The sequence below is a fragment of the Triturus cristatus genome, chromosome 4_1 (assembly GCF_964204655.1).
Source record: "Triturus cristatus chromosome 4_1, aTriCri1.1, whole genome shotgun sequence".
NCBI classification, from domain to species: domain Eukaryota; kingdom Metazoa; phylum Chordata; class Amphibia; order Caudata; family Salamandridae; genus Triturus; species Triturus cristatus.
This window is the reverse complement of record NC_140585.1, coordinates 619,278,198-619,300,023: the sequence shown is the minus strand read 5'-3', so window position 1 is coordinate 619,300,023 and position 21,826 is coordinate 619,278,198. Positions and strand designations below refer to the sequence as shown.

Genomic DNA, 21,826 nt, shown 5'->3' with positions numbered 1-21,826 from the left:
CTTGTTCATGCCCTTTCTTCTTTTGTGCCTCTGGGGAATATTGGAGGAGTTCCTCCATTTCGCCCCAGTGAGTTCTATCGTATCTAGCCAATAGCCCTTGTGTGTTAGCAATCCGCAAATGATTAACAGACTTTGAAGCAACAAGTTTGCCCTATGCATCAAATTTAGAACCCTTATCAGGAGGCGGCGCGTCCGATGTAACCTGTAAATTGGACCGTTCATATGCATTTGAGACAACTAGAGAGTTAGGTGGAAGCTGGCCTCAAATAAAAATTGGTTAAGAGGGTGCGGCCTTATGTTTTTTATCTACCCTAAGAGTGATATTAAGATCCCTAAAGATATCATCTGCGTGACGCATCAAATATTTAAGCATTAGAAGAGATTGAGAAGCTCTGTATGTGGTTTAAAATATCATAAACAAAACATCTTCCTGACAGTGAGGGTTTGGCAGGATATAGATCTGGATCCTGTGGGGAGGTCCATGTCGAGATCCAGCCAGGAGTCTGGTGATTGTTGTGCGCCATAAGTGTCATCATCCCCCCCACCACACCCACCTGGGTCTGTATGTGGAGATCCCGGAGGAGTAATATTTAAGGGATCCTGTGGTGAGGGAGTTGTAGAAGGTACGAGTGGAGGAGGTGGTGGTGGCGGTATCGGAGATGGAGAAGTAGGACAAATAGGTAGCCTTGTCTTTTTTGTTTTTCTTCATAGGCAGTGGCAAATCAATGGAGTCTTGAAAAGTAGATTGCCGCTTTCAAGAAGACTCTGAAGCAAGTCTTTGCAATAATGCGGCTTACTATCAGCATGGCTATGGATCCGTTTCTATTTGGGATTGGCCTCTCCTGCAAGTCCTCGTAAGGCAGGCCCGTCTGCGCCTGACCAGGACCAGGGGCCAGAACATCTGCCTGCCCCTCAAACCACAGGTAACCTATCATACTCGCACTGCCAACTATTAAGGCTTAGGAATCCCTGCAATAACAAATGCCACCAAAAGATGTCTCCATTTAGTGATAAGCATCAATGCACCCACTGTACATTTAGCTTTCGCCCGTTTTTAGAGACTGCCAGAGACCCAACTCTCACCCAACTCACACACTTGAAATGTTTCTTCTTAACTGTCGTTCTCTTTCAAAACACTCCCTTGAGCTGAAGATGCTTCTGGAAGATGAAGCACCTGATATACTATAAAAAACAATGAGTCTTGACCTGACCTGGTGCAAACACTGCCCACTAGCTACAGCATCCAGCGAAAAGACTGCGACAAAAAGAAAGGTGGAGGTATCACGATAATATACAAAAGCTCCTTTAAATGTCAGGTGGAGCCTAATATCATTGCTGACTGAGAGAGTCACTTTTTTACTATTTCGCCATCTTTTCCTTTTCCGGGGTCCTCATCTACCGTCCTCCTGATAGTGTGGGCAAGTCCTTAAATCACTTCCTGATGTAGCAGCCACTCTGGTAGGGGCATCCCCCAATATTACTCTTTTGGGGGCACTTTACTCTGCACTTTGATGACCCTAACAAAGGTGAAGCCTTGGCTCTAACTCAGGACCTATTCGCAATTCAATTCATCCAAACAGTCATAGGTCCTACGCACAAGCAAAGTCACACACTAGACCCAGTTTTCACCAACAATAACAAATTAGCGGTAGGTGAACCCATCCCCCTGCCCCGGTCAGATCACTTTCTGATCCCCATCTGTATCAGTCTTCCTCCCCAATCTCTGGTCACTAAAACGGTCAATAAGAGTCTGGTCCTGGACCAAACTCCCAACAGACACCTGGACCACAGCCCTTGAAAGTCTAAAACTTAAAAATGATCAAAACCTTACTTCGGCAGTAGGAAACTTCACCAGCTGGATTAACACTGCACTGGATATGGTCACCCCGTCCAAACCTTGCCATAGATTGAGAGAGAAACAGACACCTTGGTCCTCCCCTAAACTACGATCACTTAAACAGGCGTGTAAAAGACTGAAGAGAAACTGGAGGAAAGACTAACAGTCTGAGCAAACAAATACATATACAACATATATATAAAACATAACCATACCGAAATAAAAATTGCACAAGCTTCTCATTATGAAGGTATCATTATTTAGCGGCCAACATCCCCAGTGAAATCTCTTGTGTTGCGAAGGAGCTCCCGAAACCGGAACTATCCCCTGGGGCCTCTCCAGAACGGTGTAATGACCTGACCGATTTCTTTCTAGAAAAAAATGTAAAACATATACGCTACCTTCCCCAGGTCAACTCGCCACAGTGATCTCCTTTTGATAGATAATCCCCCTCTCTGCCCTGAATGCGCACTCAAAGAATTTCCCACTTTAGATCTGGCGAAGTTAATAGACATCCTTTCTCAAATAAAATCAGGTTTCCCCCTTGACCCAGCTCCACCCCATGTCCTACTCAAAGCCAGAAATTAGATAGTTCCCCTATGCTGGCAGTGGTAAATTTCTCAATCACCACGAGCCAAGTCCCTGCTCCATGGGAGCATGCCATGGTGAGGGCATTACTTAAAAAACCTAGTTTGGACCCTGTTGATTTAGGCAACTATCTACCTATATCATTGTTTCCAGCGATGTGAACTCATCTCTCTCGGCCTTCTTATAAACACATGACCTCCTGCACTCTCCACAAACAGGTTTCCGCCCTCATCATGGAACTGAAACAGCTCTACTTGCTGTAGTTAAGCGGATCCTTGATCAAGGCGGAGCAGTGGCAATTATCCACCTAGACCTGAGCTCAGCCTTTGACACAGTAAATCTTAACATCTCCCCGGAGAGAATCAGGCGGCAGGGCGTCTCAGATGAGGCAGCGACCTGGATCCACTCCTATCCAGACGGCAGAACTTTTCAGGTCTTCTCAGGGGAGTCAGCCTCAAGAAGCCTAGAGCTCAGGTGTGGAGTTCCACAGGGGTCCTCCCTAAGCCCCACATTGTTAAATGTATACATGTGGCCGCTTGCAGATGTTACTTTGCCACATGGGATAAAAATAGTTGGTAATTACTCCTAATGGACCCCAAATCTTTCCCTCTGACTTTGAAGCCTGTATGGGGAAAGCGGCTTCCTGGATGGAGCAATCTTGCCTCAAGCTAAATGGAGGAAAAACAGAACCAATGTTTATGGGCAACACTTCCAATATGGATCTCAAACAGATATGGCAAACCTGTCTGGGTCCTTCCCCAAACCCCAAGACCAGGATCAAAAGTCTGGGGTTTGGTTGGATACCTCGCTTAAATTTGAAGACCAAGCAGAAAGAGTAACAGGGGCCTGCTTTGGCACCATCAGACTCTGAAAGATTCTCCCTCTCATCCCAAAGAAAGCAAGGAGGACCCTGAGACAGATGCTAATCCAATCACGCCTGCATTATGAAAACTCCCTCTACCTAGGAGCACCCAAAGCAACAATAAGGAAGCTCCAGATTGCAAAGAATTGCGGTGCCAGATTGTTGCTGGGAGTTCCAAAAAACGGCCAAACCTGCTCTGAAGACTTTACACTGACTCTCTGTCCTGGAAGGAATATGCTACTTACCAGTATGCATCTGTTCTTGGCATGTAGAGCTGCAGAGTTGTACACTTAGCATAGGTCGCCATCTGGTGTTGGGCCCGGATGTTTGCAGTTTGTTTTTCTTCTTGGACAGTCTTTGGAAGTCACGAGTTTGGTGACTCCTCCTTCGGTCCGTACTGCGCATGGGCTTCGGCTCCATCCTCAGATTGTTTTTCGCCAACAGGGAAATGATGGAGCGTAGTAATAACAGTGAGAAACCCATGTGTTGTATCTAAATAAGATGTACTGGAACGGATACAGGTAGCCGGGGAGGCGGGTGGGCGTGTACAACTCTGCAGCTCTACATGCCAAGAACAGATGCATACTGGTAAGTAGCATATTCCGTTCGAGGCATATGAGCTGCAGATTGTACACTTAGCATAGATTATATAGCAGTACCCAACCTTAGCGGCGACCACCGGTATCCGTTGCAGCTGTTTGAAAAAGTGTCTTTAGTACAGCCTGGCCCACCCTAGCTTACTGCTTGGAATGCACATCTACACAGTAGTGTTTTGTGAAGGTGTGCGGTGTAGACCATGTGGCTGCCTTGCAGATGTCATCTAAGGGTATATTCCCTAGAAAAGCCATAGAAGCCCCTAACTTTCTTGTAGAGTGGGCTTTAGGGGGAACAGATAATGTTCTCTTTGCCTTTTGATAGCAAATTTGTATGCATTTTACAATCCACCTAGCTATCCCTGATTTTGAGATGGGGTTGCCTTTATGTGGTGGAGAGAAGGAAACGAACAATTGTTTAGTCTTCCTGAAGGGTTGCGTTCTTTGTATGTAGTATAGTAACGCCCTTTTTACATCAAGTGTGTGTAAGGCCCTTTCTGCAACAGATTGGGGTTGCGAAAAGAAGACAGGTAATTCCACTGATTGATTGAGGTGGAAGGGGGAAATGACTTTGGGCAGAAACTTCGGATTTGTGCGAAGTATGACCTTGCTGTGATGCATTTGTATGTAGGGTTCCTGTATGGTGAACGCTTGTATTTCACCAACCCTTCTAAGGGAAGTGATAGCTACAAGGAAAGCTGTTTTCCAGGTGAGAAACTGTAGCTCACATTTGTGCATTGGTTCGAAGGGCGGACCCATTAGTCGTGTAAGAACTAAATTTAGATTCCATACAGGGGAAGGTGGTGCCCTGGGAGGAATTACTCGTTTAAGGCCTTTCATGAAGGCTTTAATAGCGGGCACTCTGAAGAGTGATAAATGCTGCCTGTTTTGTAGATAAGCAGCGATCGCTGCTAGGTGTAGGCGTATGGATGAATATGCCAGGTTACACCTGTGAAGATGGAGCAGATAGCATATGATGTGCTGTATGGATGCATCTAAGGGGTTGATTGTATTGTTACGGCAGTAAATTACAAATCTTTTCCACTTTGCGGCATAGCATGCTCTAGTGGTAGGACGTCTGGCTTCCATGATGATGTTCATGCAATCAGGGGGAAGGTTAAGGTATCCGAATTCTAAGATTTCAGGAGCCAGATCGCCAGGTTGAGCTGAGCTGGGTCCGGGTGCCTGATTTCTCCATGGTTCTGGGTTAGGAGGCATGGGGAAAGGTGCAGTTTTCGATGTGGTACCACTGATAGTTGTAGTAGCGTGGTGTACCACGGCTGCCTGGCCCACGTTGGAGCTACCAGAATGAGTTTGAGGGAGTGCTGTTGTAGCTTCCTGACCACTAATGGAATTAGTGGGAGAGGTGGAAAGGCGTATGCAAATCTGCCTGACCAGTTCATCCATATCGCATTGCCCTTGGACAATGGGTGTGGGTATCTGGCGGCGAAGCTTGGGCATTTTTTGTTTTCGTGGGTGGCGAAGAGGTCTATTTGAGGATGCCCCCACTGTTTGAAGAATGGGTGAAGAACTTGTGGATGCAGTTCCCATTCGTGTAGTTGTTGCGTTTGTCTGCTGAGCAGATCTGCTATGGTGTTTTGTACTCCTGGAACGTGCTGTGCCAGGAGAAAGATGTTTTGGGGAATTGCCCATCTCCATATGCTCTGGGCTAAGCGGGAGAGCTGGGGAGAGTGTGTCCCCCCCTGTTTTTGTATATAATACATCGCAGTCATGTTGTCTGTGCGAATGAGGACTGCTTTGCCCGAAATTTGTTTTTGGAAAGATTTTAGGGCTAGAAAGATCGCCAAGAGCTCCAGATGGTTGATGTGGAGCGATTTTTGCTGTGGCGTCCATAGACCTTGCATTGTGAGGTGTAGGAGGTGCGCTCCCCAGCCGGAGAGCGATGCGTCCGCTGTTAGAATCACCTGAGGAACCGGGTCCAGGAACGGCCGTCCTTTGGAAAGGTTTGTGGTGTTCCACCACTGCAGAGAGTGATGTGTGCGGCCGTCCACCAACACCAGATCCGTCAGCTGACCCTGGGCCTGGTTCCACTGTTGTGCTAGGCACTCTTGAAGTGGACGCATGTGGAGTCTTGCATGGGGCACTATAAATATGCAAGACGCCATCATTCCTATGAGCTTCATGAACACTCTTGCTGGAAGAGAGTGTTGGGGAAGGAATGTTTTGCGTAAGGCTTGAATGCTTGTGATTCTGGCTGAGTTTGGATAGGCAATACCTTTGGAGGTGTCTATAGTGGCCCCGAGATATTGCTTTGTGTGAGATGGTATGAGGTGGGACTTTTGGTAGTTCACCGTGAAGCCTAGCTGGTGGAGCAGTTGGATGGTGCTGTTTGTATGTTGCACACATTGGTGGTAGGACGTGGCTTTTATCAGCCAGTCGTCTAAGTAAGGGAAGACGTGAATGTGTTGACGTCTGAGGTGTGCTGCTACTACTGCTAGGCATTTGGTAAACACTCGTGGTGCAGTGGTGACCCCGAAGGGGAGAACCGTGAATTGGTAATGTTGCCCGTCCACCACGAACCTGAGGTATTTCCTGTGAGAGGGGTGTATTGGAATGTGAAAGTATGCGTCTTTCAGATCCAAGGTTGTGAGAAAGTCTCCCTGGCAGAGGAGTGGGAGGACTTGTTGTAGAGTGACCATGTGAAAATGGTCTGAGTGTATGTAGGCATTTAGAGGCCGGAGGTCCAGAATGGGTCTGAGGGTCTCGTCTCTCTTTGGTATTAAGAAATATAGAGAGTAGACCCCTAGATTTCGTTGGTTGACGGGGACCTGCTCTATAGCATGTTTTTGCAGGAGTGAAAGTACCTCTTGTTTGAGCAGTGTGGAATGTTCTTGAGACATTGGACGGTGCCTTGGTGGGATATTGGGTGGGGTAGATGTTAGCTCTAGACAGTACCCTGACCGAATGATTTGGGTCACCCATTTGTCCGATGTTATGGACTCCCATACGTGGATAAAGTTTTGTAGTCTGCCCCCGACCGGAGTGGAATGGTCTGGGGGGAGCGGAGGGGAGTCATTGTGCGGGGGGGGGGGGCAGAACGGGTGTTGTTGGTTTTGCCCCTGCCCTTATTGTTGTTACCCCTGTAACCACCTCTCTGATTGCCCTTTGAAAAGGTATTTTGAGGAGGGGACTTGTAGGAGGTAGAGGCGCTATCGGTGGAGGAGCCTCTGCCTGTACCACGAAAGGACGAGCGTCGAAAGGAACGTTTGGAGGCTTGTGTTTGGAGTGCCCCCATAGACTTTGCTGTGTCTGTGTCTTTCTTCATCTTTTCGAGCGCTTCGTCTACCTTTGGCCCAAAGAGTGTTTCCTGGTCAAAGGGGTGATTGAGTATGGATGCCTGGACTTCAGGCTTGAACCCTGAGATCCTGAGCCAGGCGTGGCGGCGAAGCAGGACACTGGTATTTATGGCCCTAGAAGCAGTGTCGGCTGCATCGAGGGCACACTTAATGGAGGTGTTTGTAATTAGTTTACCCTCCTGTATGAGGTCATGAGCCTTGTGCTTGTATTTTTCTGGAAGGTGCTGCATAAGAGCCTCTAGTTCGTCATAGTGTGCTCTATCATATCGCGCAAGCAGTGCTTGTGTGTTTGCAATGCGCCACATGTTTGCAGCTTGGAAGGCGGTGCGTTTACCAGACGCGTCCAGAAGTTTAGATTCCTTGTCTGGCGGTGGGGCATCTCCTGAGGATTGGGAGTTAGCCCGCTTTCTAGCTGTGGAGACAACTAGGGAATCTAGGGGAGCAGGGCCCTTGATGTAAGCAGGGTCTGTGGGTGCCGCCTTGTACTTCTTCTCTATTCTAGGGTTCAGTACTCTGGCTCTGACAGGGTCTTTGAACACCTCTGTAGCGTGCTTGGTGACACCCTTAAGCATGGGTAAAATGGAAGTAGATTTGTCTTGTATATCAAATGTATCCAGTAGGAAGTCTTCTTCTACTGGTTCACTGTGCATGTCCACCCCATGGTAGTGTGCTGCTCTCTGCACTAAATGATGAAACCCTAAGGAGTCCTCTGGAGGAGACGGCCTTGATGGGTATAGGTCGTCCTGAGGTACATTGGGTATATCAGGGTTATTGTAATCCTCCCATGGATCTGGGGTCCCTGGTGGAGTGGGATCCATTGGGGCGTCCGCCGGGTAATTGTCCGGGTCCCCATCATCCGGATCTGGGGATGGGGCCGGATCGTAGTGAGGTAAAGGTGGCGGAGACCTGTGAGGTGGAGGCGGTGGAGGGAGTAGGGGAGGCGGTGGTGGGGAGGGCACTCTGAGGGGAGAAGTAGCAGAGTCCTTCCTTTTGGGTGGAGGAGGAGGAGCCGGAGCATCAAGGCGTCTTTTCTTGGTAGTTAAAGTCAAAAGCCCAGTCTTTGGATCTTTGGACAAAGTCTTTTGTAAAGGGTCTGGTGTAAACAGAGCCAACGGTGTCGAGTCGTCTGTCGGCACCGGTGATTTCGGAACCGGGGGTTTCGATGGTCTGTGTGCGCCATGCTTTTTTGAGGTCTCCGGGTGTTTCGGCGTCGAATGATGTTTCGGCGCCGAAGCGTCGGTGCCGACAGATTTGTGTTTGTGTTTGGTCGGCACCGAGTGTCCAGGCTTCGGCACCGGTGGTTTCGGAGTCTAGCTGGATTTTGCAGTCTTCGGTGCCGGATGCTGTTTTTCGGCACCGGGTGTCGGCTGGCTCGATCCCGAGCTGCCATGAGACTTTGGGTGCTTCGACACCGGGCCCGAAGGTGGGGTGATCGAAGTTTTGGTTTTGGTTTTGCCCAGGCCGGCAGGCGAGGGAGTAACCTGAGTCTCTTTGGTTTTCGGCGCGGGGGTGGGAGGGGGCATAGTACTCACGGCCCGCTGCGCTGGTGTAACGTCCTCCACGTCGGAGTCGTCGGCTTCGGAAGCGCTGACGACGTCTTCCTCCTGCTCGGTGTGTGTTTGCCCCGAAGCTTCGGCGTCGTCTCCGAAGATGTCCGGTGGAGCTGCAGAGGATGAGTGCGCCATGGTGCGTCGAGCTCTTCGATCTCGGATGGTCTTCTTCGATCGAAAAGACTTGCAGGCGGGGCAGTCTTTAGCATCGTGTTCCGGAGAGAGGCAAAGGTTACACACCTGATGGAGGTCGGTGTGGGGAAATTTAGACCCACATTTTGGGCACTTTTTGAACGGAGTCCTTTCCATCGGCCGGGACCGGAGTCGTGGAGGGCCCGAAGGCCGGTGTCGATGTACGGGATGGAGAAAGTGCCGCTTCGAGAGATGAAGATGATGAAGGAACTCGAAGAATCGAGGATTTTCCGTCGAGGCTGGAACCGTAGAAGTTCGAAGCCGGAGCACGAAGTATCACATCCGAGCCCGATGGCGGAAAAAAACAATCTGAGGATGGAGCCGAAGCCCATGCGCAGTACGGACCGAAGGAGGAGTCACCAAACTCGTGACTTCCAAAGACTGTCCAAGAAGAAAAACAAACTGCAAACATCCGGGCCCAACACCAGATGGCGACCTATGCTAAGTGTACAATCTGCAGCTCATATGCCTCGAACAGAGTAAAGTTTAAGGCGCTGTGTATAGCGCATAAGACCATGAGGGGAAAGGGTCCTGCTATTAACAGTGCTCTTATCACTCTCTACTGCCCTAGGAAATGCCTTCGCTCTGTCTACCTCAACCTCTCAGTCATCCCCAAAATCAAAAAGGGCAAGAAGTGGAGGACGGTTCTTTTCCTACAATGTTGCCAGGCTCTGGAACACAATGCCCTTAGACCTCCGTTCAGAATCCCGACATCTCCCCTTCCGAAAACTTCCCAAGACCTGGCTTTTCCAACATTCTTTCATATAATCTAATACTTCTCTTTATACAAATCATCCATTCCTTTCTTTAGCTGCTAGCGCTGGGTTGCCCTCAGGTAGCTATGCGCTTTACAAATGCAAAAAAATAATAATAATTGCTCTGGGAGCGTAACAGGAGGCAATTTTATTTTCAGTACCGAAGGTTTCAGAGCCAAACCAATTTTGTTTTTCGAACCAAAGGGGGTTGAGCAGACTAGGTCGAGCCTCAGCTCTGTTCGGAACCAGAAGGCTTTAGACATACTTTCGGTGCCGAGCAAGAGGCAGCCGAAGCTGTAGTTGTGTGCCAACCATGGCAAGATGGCAGTGGTAGACTGGAAGCCTTTTGTTTGATGGAAACTTGACCCGGCACCAAAATCGTGCATCTCCAGATTGACCTTCAACATGGAGTCTGAATCTTGTACCGAGAAGGTCCTTTGAAAGGTTCTTTCAATGTCTTCCTGTCCGAAGCTTTCACGTCACTGCATTTCTCTGCACCGTACTAGTCAGTCCCGCAGGCTCTTCTTCCAAAAAACAATCAGTAGGCCTCACAGTCTTCTTCCCTGTGCTCAGGGATAAGCCAAGACTGCAGATCTGGTGATGGCTGGTATGTGGGTAATCCAAGTGGCACTAGGGGCAGAATCGAAAACGGAGTCCGTTTCATCAGCAGAGTATCATTGAGTCGAGTGAGTGTAAAGGTATGGCGATCCGAACGAAAGACTTCTGAATTTCAATATGGAAGTAACTAAACGCATTCAAAACAACATCAATGAGGGTAAGAGTGGATTACACACCAGAAGGATCCAGAATATTGTCTCTAACTGGAGCACAATAATACACGTACGAACTAGATGGCGGAAAATAAACAATCGAACAATGGAGAGGATGCCCATGCACATTATTACCAAGAGTAGCAGTCACCCTACCTCATAACGCGAAAGACTTCTTTGAAGAAAAACAACTTGCACACATACAGACCCAACACTAGATGGCAAGAGTATGCAAAGCATGTGTATCTACAGCCACACTTGCATTGAATATAATGTTTCTTTTCTTTCGTCACAAGAATGCGAGAAAATGTTCCAGAAAATCTAACAAGCTAAAGAGAATGCTACTGAAATGGCATACTTTGATCCAAAGCTTCATACTGAGGTTGTTGTTGATGCTAGCCTGGTCAAGTTAGGCGCCATCCTTGCACAGCGTACACCCAAATGCTCGAAGATCTATCGTGGAATATGCAAGTCCAAGTTTGTCCCAAACTGAGCTTGCTTAATAATAAACTGAGAAAGAAAGTGGTGTGGGATTGGGAACTTTTCTAAATATTTTTGTATGGGAAGCCTTTCATGCTTGTGATAGAACACCAATCATTGTTGACTATCTTTGGCAATCAGAAAATACATAAAATGCCTCCTCGTATTGAACATTGGGGTCTGCGATTGCAAGAATAAAACTACACCATCATGCATCGTCCAGGGAAAGATCAGCACATTGCCAACTACTACTCACGAGTTACCCTACAACGCCCTGGCACCCATTCTAAGACGAAAAAAGCATACATAAATTAAATAGTGAAATCAAGCATCCCACATGCCATTTCGTTGGAACAAAGTGTCACTGCCACGAGTCAAAATTGTGAAATGCTGAAACTGAAAGACATTATTAAACATCGGTATTGGTACCAGCAGCCTCAACTCTTACCAGTGAATATCAGAAGTTTACAATTTTTAAAGATGAACTGTCCGTTACTCAGGAAGGTATTATTCTAAGAGGTTCGAGAATTGTCTTTCCGGAGAGTCTGCAACAACAGATAATTGAAGTGGCCCATAGAGGACATCAGGGAATTGTTGCCATCAAACAAGCTCTCCGAGACAGAGTCTAATTTTCACATCTCGATGAGAGTTGAAAGAGAATTAAAGGCCTGTCATTTATGCAACTGCCTATCATTAAAAACCACTGAACACCGTTTAAACAAGTCGGAAAACATGGGGAAAAATTGAAGATTACTTATTCGGTCCTCTTGACAAAGGACATCTCCTGATGGTGATTGCTGATGAATACTCCCGTTTTCGATTGATAGAAGATCTCACATCTATCACTCAAGAACAGGTCATTGAGAGATTAGATAGCATCTTCGTGACTTGGGGTGTTGCTGCGATTTTAAAACCTGACAACGGACCACCTTTCAACAGTTGAGTATTTAGATACTTTCTCAGTCATCTTAATGTAAAGCATCAGAAGGGCACACCGTTTTGGCTACAGGCCAATGGCCCTGTAGAGCGTTTGAGTACTCTTAAGAAAGCTGAACAGCGTGATATACTAGAAAAGCTCGACCATAAGCCTGTCTTAAATTCGACTCTTCGAGCTTACTGTCCAACCCCTCACTCAACCACTGGTGAAATCCCTACAACCTGGACGTTCAGGAGAGCAATGACGACCAAGTTACCTCAACTGACCAACAAAAGAGCAAACACTGAGAAAGAGACCCACCTGAAAGACTTGGATCGCAAGAGGAAAATGAAGGCCTTCAGGCCCTAATGCCAATGTAAAGACTGGGTCTGAAAGGACAAGACCCTGTGACTGCTGTTTTTATATCACCAACACCGGTCATGGACACTTTCACTACCTGTTCCCAGTTTCCGATGACACAGTCAGGACGTGTGATCAAAGTGCCACGAAGACTCATCAAAGAGCTATGTAAATATCTGTAAAAATGTTAACATTTTATATATAAATAGGGGGAGATGTAGTGTTGTGGGAGCCGAACACTTATGGCTCTTGATGGACTCACTAGGATGTAAGAAGTGAATGCAGGTTTAAAACGTTGAGTTTACTGTTACATGCAGAAGAAAAAAAGTCTTGTTATACTAAGCTCCGTGTGTGGCATAGTCATTGGAGAGTATCCGGGCTGGGGATGACGCTACACCCTGCATATATCTGTCAGCTTCCCAAGCTTTGCGCCACTGCTATGCTCCAGGAGTGCTTCTGCTGCTCATTGTAACATTGCATGTGATCGGATTATTCAGGTGCTGGGCAAAAAATGATGCCAGTCTGTACAATAACCTTTGTTTCCCCTCCCTTCCCACTGTTCGAACTCTCAGTAGTTGATCTAATTTAATAAGAAATGGTTTCCATTTCGAACATTCACAAGTTTCACCGATTATACTGTATTCAAATCAATGGATTTTCATGTCAAATTTAATAATAAATCACATTACCTATTTTCCTTCTCTTCTATATCGGAGGTACTTGCTAGCCGCCTTGGAACTGTTGGTGCAACATAAGCAAATCTAGTTCCTTTACCATCTCTCTCCTATAAAAGTTAAACAACAAAACATGAAGGACTAAAACTTACAAATTATTAGACCGTGAGCTACCAGCAACTTCAAGCATATGAGAACAATTCGTTTTTTTTTTTAAAGTTGAATTTAAATTCACATAAAACAATGTTTAGACAGTCTACATGAATTAACTGAATAATAACTTGTGTTTAAGTAGTGCTGAATACCACACTTTCTATATTAATCAATATAAATAAGCATTATTACTATACAACCTAATGATTCTAAATTTCCCAATCTCAGAAGGATCAATCAATCAGTAGATTTGTAGAGCGCTTCTTGTCACAGGCAAGGGTATCTAGGCTGTAGCATGTTGAAGCGGATTAGCCAAATAGCCAGGTCTTCAGGGACTTTGAGAACTATAAAAGAGATGGGGAGGTCCTTATATGAAAGGGTAGCCCATTCAATTTTTCGCTGCAACAAAGGAGAAGGAGCGACTTCCACATATAGTACATCAGATGTGGGGTGAGAGGGTTAAAGAAAGGGACGCGGAGAGGAAGCGCCTGGTGGGCTGATGGAAGTTTAAGCGGTGGTTCACGTAGGTGGGTCCGCAGGTGTGTAGGGCCTTGTATGCATGGGTCAGAAGTTTGAACTAACATCTTTTCTGTACACGGAGGCAGTGGAGTTCCCTGAAGGAGGGGGTATTCTGGGTTCATCTAGGGAGATCCAGGACGAGCCTGGATGCCGCGTTCTGTAGTCACTGGAGGAGGGGATATGTGATCCCTGCGTAGAGAGCATTGCCGTAGTCCAGTGGACTGGAGATGAGTACCTGGGTGATGGTGCTTCTTGAGCCTGTTAGTAGCCATTTGAATATCTTACGAGCACACAAAGGATGAAGAAGCAGGAGGAAAAGACATTTTAATTTTTTTTTTATTGCTTAAGACAGTTTATTTTTATTGTGTTTATTGATTTTTAATTGTCACAACATCCCCTAACAACTTCGCCACTCGTGGAGACATTCCACAATTTTGCAATTCACATGATATACAGTACAATATGTTATGGATACATCTTTTCAGAGGTAAAGACAATCGGAGATCTTGTATCTTTACGGTACCTACCCAGCTATCTGTCAGTAATAGCAGGCCATGGTTACAGCAGTGAGGGTGCCCCGAGCCATAAGGGAGCGTGTCAATAGTTTGGTTGTGTGGTGGTTGTGTCGGGGTCAGGTGTATTTGTTCCATCTGTATCGGTCTGTCTGAGGTAAGATACAAAAGATCCCCAGATATTTTTAAATCGTTTAGGTTGGGGCATCAGATTCCAATATGTTGTCAGTTGTTCCTAGCAGTATGATATGTCTGCAATCCAGGCTCATTTGGTTGGTATCGGCCGTATCCCCCAGTGAATCGCCTCCTCTGCATTTAGCCAGTAGTAGCAGCTTTGCAGTGAGGCGTTGGGACCCCTTCGGTACATTTTTCACATATCCCCGCAGGCACACAAAAGGGCCTGGCAGGAGTGGCGGCCCGGTGGCGGTGCTCACAGTATCGGTGTCTACATCAGTAGGCACTTGCCTGTGGCCTTCAGTTCCTGCTTGTTCCAGCTAGATCCAGAGACACCGCAGCAGCGGTGTCTCTGGATCTAGCTGGAACAAGCAGGAACTGAAGGCCACAGGCAAGTGCCTACTGATGTAGACACACTGCAGCCTGCAGGAAGTAGGTCCTGGGGTGGGTGGAGAAGGATGGCTAAGTTAGCCTTGCCAGGATTCAAACTAATTACCTGCAAATAACAATAGATACCAGTGGTGAATGTTAAAAGTATAAAGGCGCTGGCATACTGAAAGCGATTTCATGCATTTCCTACAGACAGATTGATTTGATTTACCTATTGGGATAACACACATCAAACCCTCCCAATCCTTTACCCTCCCTAATCTACTCAATCGACTAATCTTTTTAGTTTTTACACTTGCAGCCATAAATTCACTAAGATGCAACTCTCCCTCTTACAGGACTCTACAATTCACAAAGGTATACCTCTGCCTCTTACAGGACTATAGCTTTCAGAATGCAGAGAGACAAGCTACTGCCTTTCTCACCCTCATGCAGTAACAGTCACAGAAGGTGAGGTACCTTATAAAAGGCAGGCAGCTTTATAAAAGGCAGGCAGCTTTATAAAAACAGGAGAGCAACTTAGCCAAGCTACAACACCATCATGGCCGTTGAAGGTGTACAGGGGCTGACAAAATGATGTATGTCATAACGACTCCACACACTATGGAAGACGCATGTTACTGTAGGTGTGTATCCCCTCTTCTGAACTGGAAGATGCGAGTCTTTCTTCCAAATGCGGTTTGAGTAACAGCCTGAGAGGAAGTTGTGTATCCTACAAGTAGCTTTGCAAAGCTTGTGGAACACTCAAGTGGCTGGGCTCAGTGAACAGCCAGAAAGTTCTCGACCTTACCAGGGAAGTTGACCTTGAAAGATTCTTGCCCTGTGAAGAATAGGCTCACTTTGGTGAGTAGGATATTCGAGGCCTGAGCAGGCTGCAGAAAATATCCTGGTATACCGGTGTGTGGTTGCAGCAAAATGCCTTAAGAAAACAGTGATGACCAAATGCATGTAGTGCAGCCAAGGTAGCTGTGTAGCATGTTTCTCTGATGGGTATGTCTGGAAAAAGCAACCAACACTGTCTGAGCCCTGGGTAGAGTGTGCAAGGATACTGGATGGAGGTTGGGCTCTATGCAGTGTATAGCAATAGGTGATGCAAGATGCGATCTAACCGACAATGGTGGCCTTAGTTGCTGCCATCAACAAGGACCCCCTGTTAGTCTAGAGAAAAGTGAGACAACTCATGAAACAGGAAGCATCATAGCAAGGAAAAGAAGGGACGTCTTCATGATTTTTACCGTGGACACATACAGAGACTCAACAATGATATGCCATGGGAAAATGCCATTAGATATAATACAGCTTAGACTGTAACTTCACAACTCAAACTGTAGTATAATCTTTTATTTTAGATTATTAAAATGTAGTAATCTTGGTCTAATTTCCTTTTATTAAGCCATCCAATCAGTCGACATGGTAAATTTTCATTATGCTGGCCTACACTGTTTATAGTTTACATCCTGGATTTTCCTAGATTACTTTCACTAAGCACAGGACAATATCTGTTCAGTTAAGTATATTCGTATTTAGTTCGATAAATATTAAGTAAGCATTAATTTATGCTTTGTTTTTTGTAGTTGCAATTCACTGCTATGAGTTTATTTGGATAGTTGGTGAAGTGTTGCTCTAGGCACAGCCCAGGCTACACCAAGCATATATTTAGTAACTCAACTTGTTTACGTTATAATCAGCATTATATAGTCATTATGGCCTCGGCCATTAGATCAGTCTACGGTCTATTGTTTTACCTCACAGTACAGCAATAATACCTTTTAGTTTTTAGGTCTCGCCTGAGCCGGCGCATGCGCTGCTCTGGCGACACATTTAGTTAGTTGGCTTTTAAAAGGCCTACCAAAGCTTTTTGTGTGGCATTCTGCGTGCGGTTACTCGCACAGGCACGAGCAGAGGCGCCATCTGGCTTTCCTCTCGCTCTCCCGCGCCTCACTTTGCTTCAATGCCTCTCCCCCACCACAGAGCGCGTCTCGCAACCACGCGTCGTCTTTTATTTCCTTTTCGCGCGTCTGGTTGTATCTGCTTTTGAGCTATGCAATACATGGGAGAACTTCTGAATCCTTCCATAAAGTCAAGGGGAGCCTCACTCGTGTTCTCCTCAACCTGAATCCACGCCACGTCGGTCTTGCGCGGTAATTATTCGCTGATAGGCAGATGCGTAGCCGGCGCTCGATAACTCCACTGACTCCCATCATTCTAGCGGGTTATCACGGCAGCGTCCCTTGTTCGCTTCAGTCAATGTTACCTTGAACAATGCATCTCGTGCTATCAGCCTCAGCTGACGGGCGGTCATCTAAAACAAGGAGATCATTATAGGAAGACAACCTCAGCGCGGATGAGGGCACTCTGGGATTCTTTGAGGTGGAAGCAAGGGGCAGAGAGCACGAGGGCAGGAACTTGAAGCATTGAGAGATAAAGGAGATTCCTTACAATCGTCCTGCCAGCGAAATGTATGCAACATTGTTATCTCCAAAGGGATCGGCGATTTTATTGGCAATAATAGGTTCAAAGTGCACCCTTGGCGTCCCATAAAGCAAGCTATCGCAGCTAGTCTCAAAAGAAGAAAGACTCTGCTCGATACTGCTCAGGATGTTTGTTAATAGGCAAGAGCCCAAATGAGCATCTCATTAATGCAAAAAAAAAATAGGCTGAAGATATGAACTATTACATTATATTTCTATAAAGGAAATGGAACTTTGCAGCCAATTCAGTAGGTTTTCTTGCTGACTGAGTGACTTCAATTACATTGAACTACTGTGGCGTACCTGCCTCAGCCTCCTTCCCCGCCTCTGCCCTGCTGTCTACCTTGTTTTCCTCATAAAGTATGTATATATTTAGGGTTTTCCACATCCAGGATCAGGTAAAGGGAATATACCCTCGAGCGGCCTGTCTCATCATAGATCTTGAGAAGGCCTTTGATTCCCTCACATGGCAGTTTCTGTTCTCGGTACTGCAGCGTGCGGGCATTGGGCCCACCCTCCTAGCCTACACGCGCCTACTGTACACTGGGCTGACCTCGCGGATGCGCCTAGGTCGGTACATATCGACGGAGTTCGCGGTTCAGAGGGGCACGCGACAGGGCTGCCCGCTGTCCCCTCTACTTTTTGCTCTGGCGGTGGAGCCGCTCGCCATACGCCTTCGACAGGAAGGGGAGAGTTGGGGCATCCCGGTAGCAGGCACAGTGCATGGTGTTTCCTTATACGCTGATGATTTGCTGATCTATGTGCGGGACATCACGGACGACCTGACTCCCCTCTGGGACACCTTGACGGAATTTACAGCGGCCTCGGGACTGCGGGTGAATTGGGACAAGTCCACGATATACCCGCTGCATCCGGATCTGTCCCCGCGGGAGGTTCGACTGGGTGCTCAGCGGGTGCCCTGGAGGGCGGAGGCCCCTCGATACCTCGGGGTCCGTCTCTACCACTCCTCCACAGATATGTCGGGTAACCATAACAGGGCATTGGCGAGTATCAGGGCTGCGATCGGATTTTGGAGGAGTCTTCCATTGGCTCCAATTGGGAGAGTGGCGCTGGCCAAGATGATCATGGTCCCAAGATTGTTGTATTTCTTTACCAATCTGCCAGTAATCCCGCCCAGAGCCTTTTTCCGGGACCTAGACTCCCTCCCTCAGCGCACTCATTTGGGGGTTCACTAGACACAGGATAGCCCTGACAAAATTGCAGTTGCGCACCACACAGGGTGGCTTGGGAGCCCCCTCATTCGAGGCCTACTTCTTGGCAGCACAACTGCAATGGATGTTTCACTGGACGGCAGACAGATACACTGTGGAAACTCACACCGTCGCAGGACGGATATCGGTTCCGGAGATCCGTCACCTACTCCTCCCTGGCACTAAACCAAAGCGCACATACCCTTTACAAGTGTCGGTGGCGCGTAGTTGCATGCCGAGGATACACCGTATGTCCCCGGGGACTCCGTTGTACTCCCCTCTCCTCACCCTGGTGGGATGGCCCAAACAGGAACACTACTACACAAATAGCGCGCTCCGCACGTGGACATCGTGTGGCTTAACAGAGGTGGAGTCCCTATTCGAGGAGGGGCAACTAACACCGTTCCATAGCCTTGTGGAAGAGTACGATCTTCCCCCGGGACAATTCTTGCTCCACCGCCAACTCCTAGATAGCTACCGACCGTATCAGGACCTAATCAAAGGGGAGCCACACACACATCCAGTTCTCCACGCGATTCTACGCATGGGTGCAGGGTGCCATCTCACTACCTGGCTTTATAAAGCCATCCGGGAACTGACTAACAAACCATTGGAGACCCTGCGAGCCACTTGGGAGGCTGAAATTGGGCGTGTGTTCCATGAGGGGGGAGAGCTTTGGAGTACCCTAAGGTGGTCTCTAGAAACGCACGCTTTAAGAACTTTCAATACTACATCCTGCACAGGGCCTATTTAACACCTGCACGTCTCCAACGGTTCTACCCTGACACTCAGTTCCTCTGTCCCAGATGCCAAGAACGGAATGCAGACTTCCAACATATGTTTTGGAATTGCTCCATCATCAAAACTTTCTGGCACCACATTCACACAGCATTAGGTACCCTCACGGGGCTAACCTGCATGACCACATGGGAGGCCACCGCCATAGGCATCTTTCGCGCAGGTAAGCAACACAGGGTGCGGACTCGCTTCTTCTCCCTTGCGGTGCTCTTGGCCAAACGCAGCATCGCCATGCACTGGCGCTCCCCCCACAGGTCCACCGCTGGCGGCTTGGGTGGGAGCTACACACAAGTGGGCGGCGGCGGAAGAGGAGACATTGCGGGAGGAGGAGGTGAGAGGGGTCTGCAAACGCCCCATATCAATGGAATGGGCCATGCTATTGTATCAGTTCAAGCAGCTATCCCCGGGAGCAGATCCAACAGACGGCCAGCCCACATCGTCGGCCCTGCACGCGCAGACACAGACCCCGCCCAACCAATATCTCGACATTCCGACCACATGATCTCATAACGTGCCCCAACATCAGTTATGCTATATCAATTCCAGGTCGACCCCCAATAGGATAGGCACTCATGAGTCACAGAGGTGCCTTACCCATACGACGCTACAAACCCTCGCCGATGTAATTGGATATGTCTGTTCATGTCTCCCCCCTAGTTTATGCCTGCGTTATACCCCAGTTTCTGTGCCATACCTGGAACCTGAGACAACAGGGTATACACCTCACAATAAGTCTGTACGTTGTTTACGTTCCCCGGTGACGTGTCACCGAGATATACGGTTGATGTGTACCACTATAGGATGTACAATCTGACATAACTACTTGAAAGATCTGTATGATGTATAATGTGTCAAATGTAAAAATGGCAATAAAAATAAGTTTAAAAAAAAAAAAGTATGTATATTTTGCTGCGGACTGCTGCTCCCTGTCTCCTCTATGTCACACTTTCCATAGGACGTTCTATCTATCTCATTGTTTGTGTGGGCAAACATTTAGCTTTGTTTCGCTGCATCTATCACTCTGCCATTTGCTCTGCCTCTGGCTTTATCTCACTTTTCGTTTTATTTCCTTCTTTCTCTGTTCTCTATCTCCCGCTTTCAGTTTCTCATACATGCCTGCTTCCTTCCACGTCTGCATCTGTCTTTCTCGCAGAATGTAGATTCATAAAGGCTTTTTGTGGTGCCTCTGTTTGTTGACGGACTTTGAAATAGTCACACATGCCAGTGTCCGTACAGCGCACCATTAAAGACAACATTTTTGTGAAACATAAGTAGGGAGGGACCTATGCACACTGCCCCCGTGTCCTCCTTTTCCTGATGATGATGCATGCTTGTGCCCGCTATCCATCTTTGCTCAGGGCTCTTGGGGGCAGCAGAGGCGCGTGCATCTCTCCTTCAAAGTCAGACAATTACAGCTCGGGTTCGCCCTGGAGACTACAGAAAACCCCCATCTGCGCCGCTTCCCAGTCACATAAGCGATCCGAAAGTGGCCATATTTCATTCTGCTCATTTAAAACTGCTTTCGTTGTTTGAGTAATGCAATTTTGGAAATGGTTAATACAACATTTTTACATTCCTTTACCGTCTAACGCCTGATGTTCTCCATTGCAGACATGTTACTGAAATAAATTGCCCTTCGTTATTTTTCTTGTGGGAATATTGTGCTGAAAAGCCCGGTGTGAGCACTGTTAATGACCAGACTCACCTTCTTGTAGTTAAAACTGTGTTTGAGGGCTTTTTGAATGGCCCTTTGTCCCTAGTTCAGCGAGGAAAAAGTCTGCATTTTAAATGTATGCAAATGGGAAGGTCTGCCAGGGCAGATATATACAGTGGAAACATCGGCCTCAAGCGTGCAGCGATTGTGTAGTGCGTGGAAGTACAGGGCTAGTTTGTTTAAATGGGTCATTTCATAAAGTAACACAGCAGCCTCTTGGTTACACACTGTATACGTCTCTCCTCTTGCTCTGTGTCCTAATGGTTTTGACCAGTTGAAGCCACCCTTGCAAAGTCTGCGGTATCTTTATTCCATCAAGTAAGTAGAAGAGACTAAACATTTAAAATGCAAATGTCACATTTAAAGAGGGGAGTAAGTGGACAGGCTGTTGGATTGTAGCAACAGTGGTAGTCATAGCATAAGAGAAGTGTCATGTAGCGCTGAGCACAACATCCAGGGTCGCTTCCTGGCACATGCCCAGGACTGCCTGCATCACAAGGTGCTTGGCGCTAGCTTGGCCAACACTGGGGCCACCTTATTACGATCATACGCTCAAGCGGGTCCCTGCCTCTGCATGGCATGGTTAGGGCTATGACAACCTACTCTTGGCCACTCAACTGGGGTCCTGGCTTCCCGCGTCCAACAAAGGGAAAAACCTTGGGGTAATTAGGGATTTGGAACTCTCATTAGGCCCAAGTTAAATATTTTTGGATTAGGAGCTCTTATTAGTCCCAGGTTAAACAAGCATTGGCATAGCCAAAAGGTCTCGCTTTTGGGACCTTATAAGTATTTAGTTATGCAGCACAATATCCTTGGTGCAACAACAACTGTTGCATCGCGAAACACTTATAAGGTCCTAATGGCGAGACCTATTGGCTATGCCAATGCTTGTTCTTCTAATTTTACATCATAAGAGCGACAGCCTAGTGGCCGGGAAGATGGCTTAATAGGACGTGTCTTTGCGGTGTTCCCGCTGGAACGCAGGGAAAA

General features: G+C 47.3%; 1 protein-coding gene across 6 annotated transcripts in view; it reads right to left on the bottom strand.

Annotated features, from left to right (window-relative positions):
* PPP1R12A (protein phosphatase 1 regulatory subunit 12A) overlaps window positions 1-21,826 on the bottom strand; it is a 1,183,401-nt gene that overhangs the window by 735,014 nt on the left and 426,561 nt on the right. For all 6 annotated transcript variants that reach the window (XM_085652988.1, XM_085652990.1, XM_085652986.1 and 3 more), the window contains one exon: window positions 12,910-13,004. In XM_085652988.1, coding sequence (XP_085509114.1) covers window positions 12,910-13,004 — 95 coding nt within the window. The remainder of the gene's footprint in view (window positions 1-12,909; window positions 13,005-21,826) is intronic.